The sequence below is a fragment of the Cynoglossus semilaevis genome, chromosome 10, assembly GCF_000523025.1.
Source record: "Cynoglossus semilaevis isolate Cse_v1.0 chromosome 10, Cse_v1.0, whole genome shotgun sequence".
Taxonomy (NCBI): Eukaryota; Metazoa; Chordata; class Actinopteri; order Pleuronectiformes; family Cynoglossidae; genus Cynoglossus; species Cynoglossus semilaevis.
Window position 1 is genome coordinate 19454987 of NC_024316.1, and position 877 is coordinate 19455863.

Below are 877 nucleotides of genomic sequence, written 5' to 3' on the forward strand. Positions count from 1 at the left end.
ACAAACGTCCTGGACTCTTTCATGCTTCAGGTTTTTTTATGTCGTTCCCTCGAGAAATAAAGGGCGTAAAATCTTAGTAAACCTAGCCCAGGTCAGAACTCATCAGGATGACAGATGGTGGGCGGAGCCTCCAGTCTGTGGTGGTGATGACATCAGTCTCTCCAGCCTCCTGGTTGTTTTTCTATACAATAGAAATAGTTTGTCAGTGAAGATGAAAGGACTCTTCGTTGGCAAAGAAAGAACAGAAGTGAGAAAAAGTCAAAGCAGGTCTTTAGGACAAACCAAAGAAAAGAACGTTCCCACCAGTGGCCCAGTGGGGGTGCTAGAGTTTGTATCCATAACGGTCAAATATATGAACATGGTCGCCTGCTCTTCTACAAGGTCAACATTAAAACCACTGCAGTGATGATCTCAGTTTTCAAACCAGCATCCACACATTCAAACTGAACGCTCCAGTGGGCGTTAGGGGGGCACGTAGGGGGGCGGAGACCTGTACGCCGTCATGTTCTTGGGCCGGGAACCCTTTCCTTCCATAGGGACGGTGAACGGAGGTGGGGGCTGGTAAGGGGGAGCGTTGGGGTCGTCATCTTGGTAAACGGAATAGTCATCCAGCAGGTCCTGGTTCAGCGGGTTACGGTGGGGGCCGGCCATGTTGGGGTACTCTGGAGGGGGCAGTGGGGGCTTTTCTTCTTGGAGGATAAGAGGAATGCTGGACGACGGCGGCGACTTGGAGTCGTCCATCTCATCAGCAAAGATAATGGGGACGCCCTTCTTGATGAACGTGGCCTGCTCCTCGATGGTCATCTTACCCTTGCGTTTCTTGCGGTAGCAGACCATGGCGAAGACCCCTGCTATCAGCAGGAGAGCCGCCACCACC

At 51.9% G+C, this 877-nt stretch overlaps 1 protein-coding gene across 1 annotated transcript in view; it reads right to left on the reverse strand.

The window, feature by feature from the left end:
- Window positions 1–6: 6 nt before the first annotated feature.
- The window catches only part of LOC103385466 (dystroglycan-like), a 6457-nt gene continuing 5586 nt past the window's right edge, over window positions 7–877 (reverse strand). Inside the window, exon 4 of the mRNA XM_008319367.3 lies at window positions 7–877. This exon is cut by the window's right edge and continues 3 nt beyond it. Within this exon, the coding sequence (XP_008317589.1) occupies window positions 463–877 (415 nt within the window). The 3' untranslated portion in view covers window positions 7–462.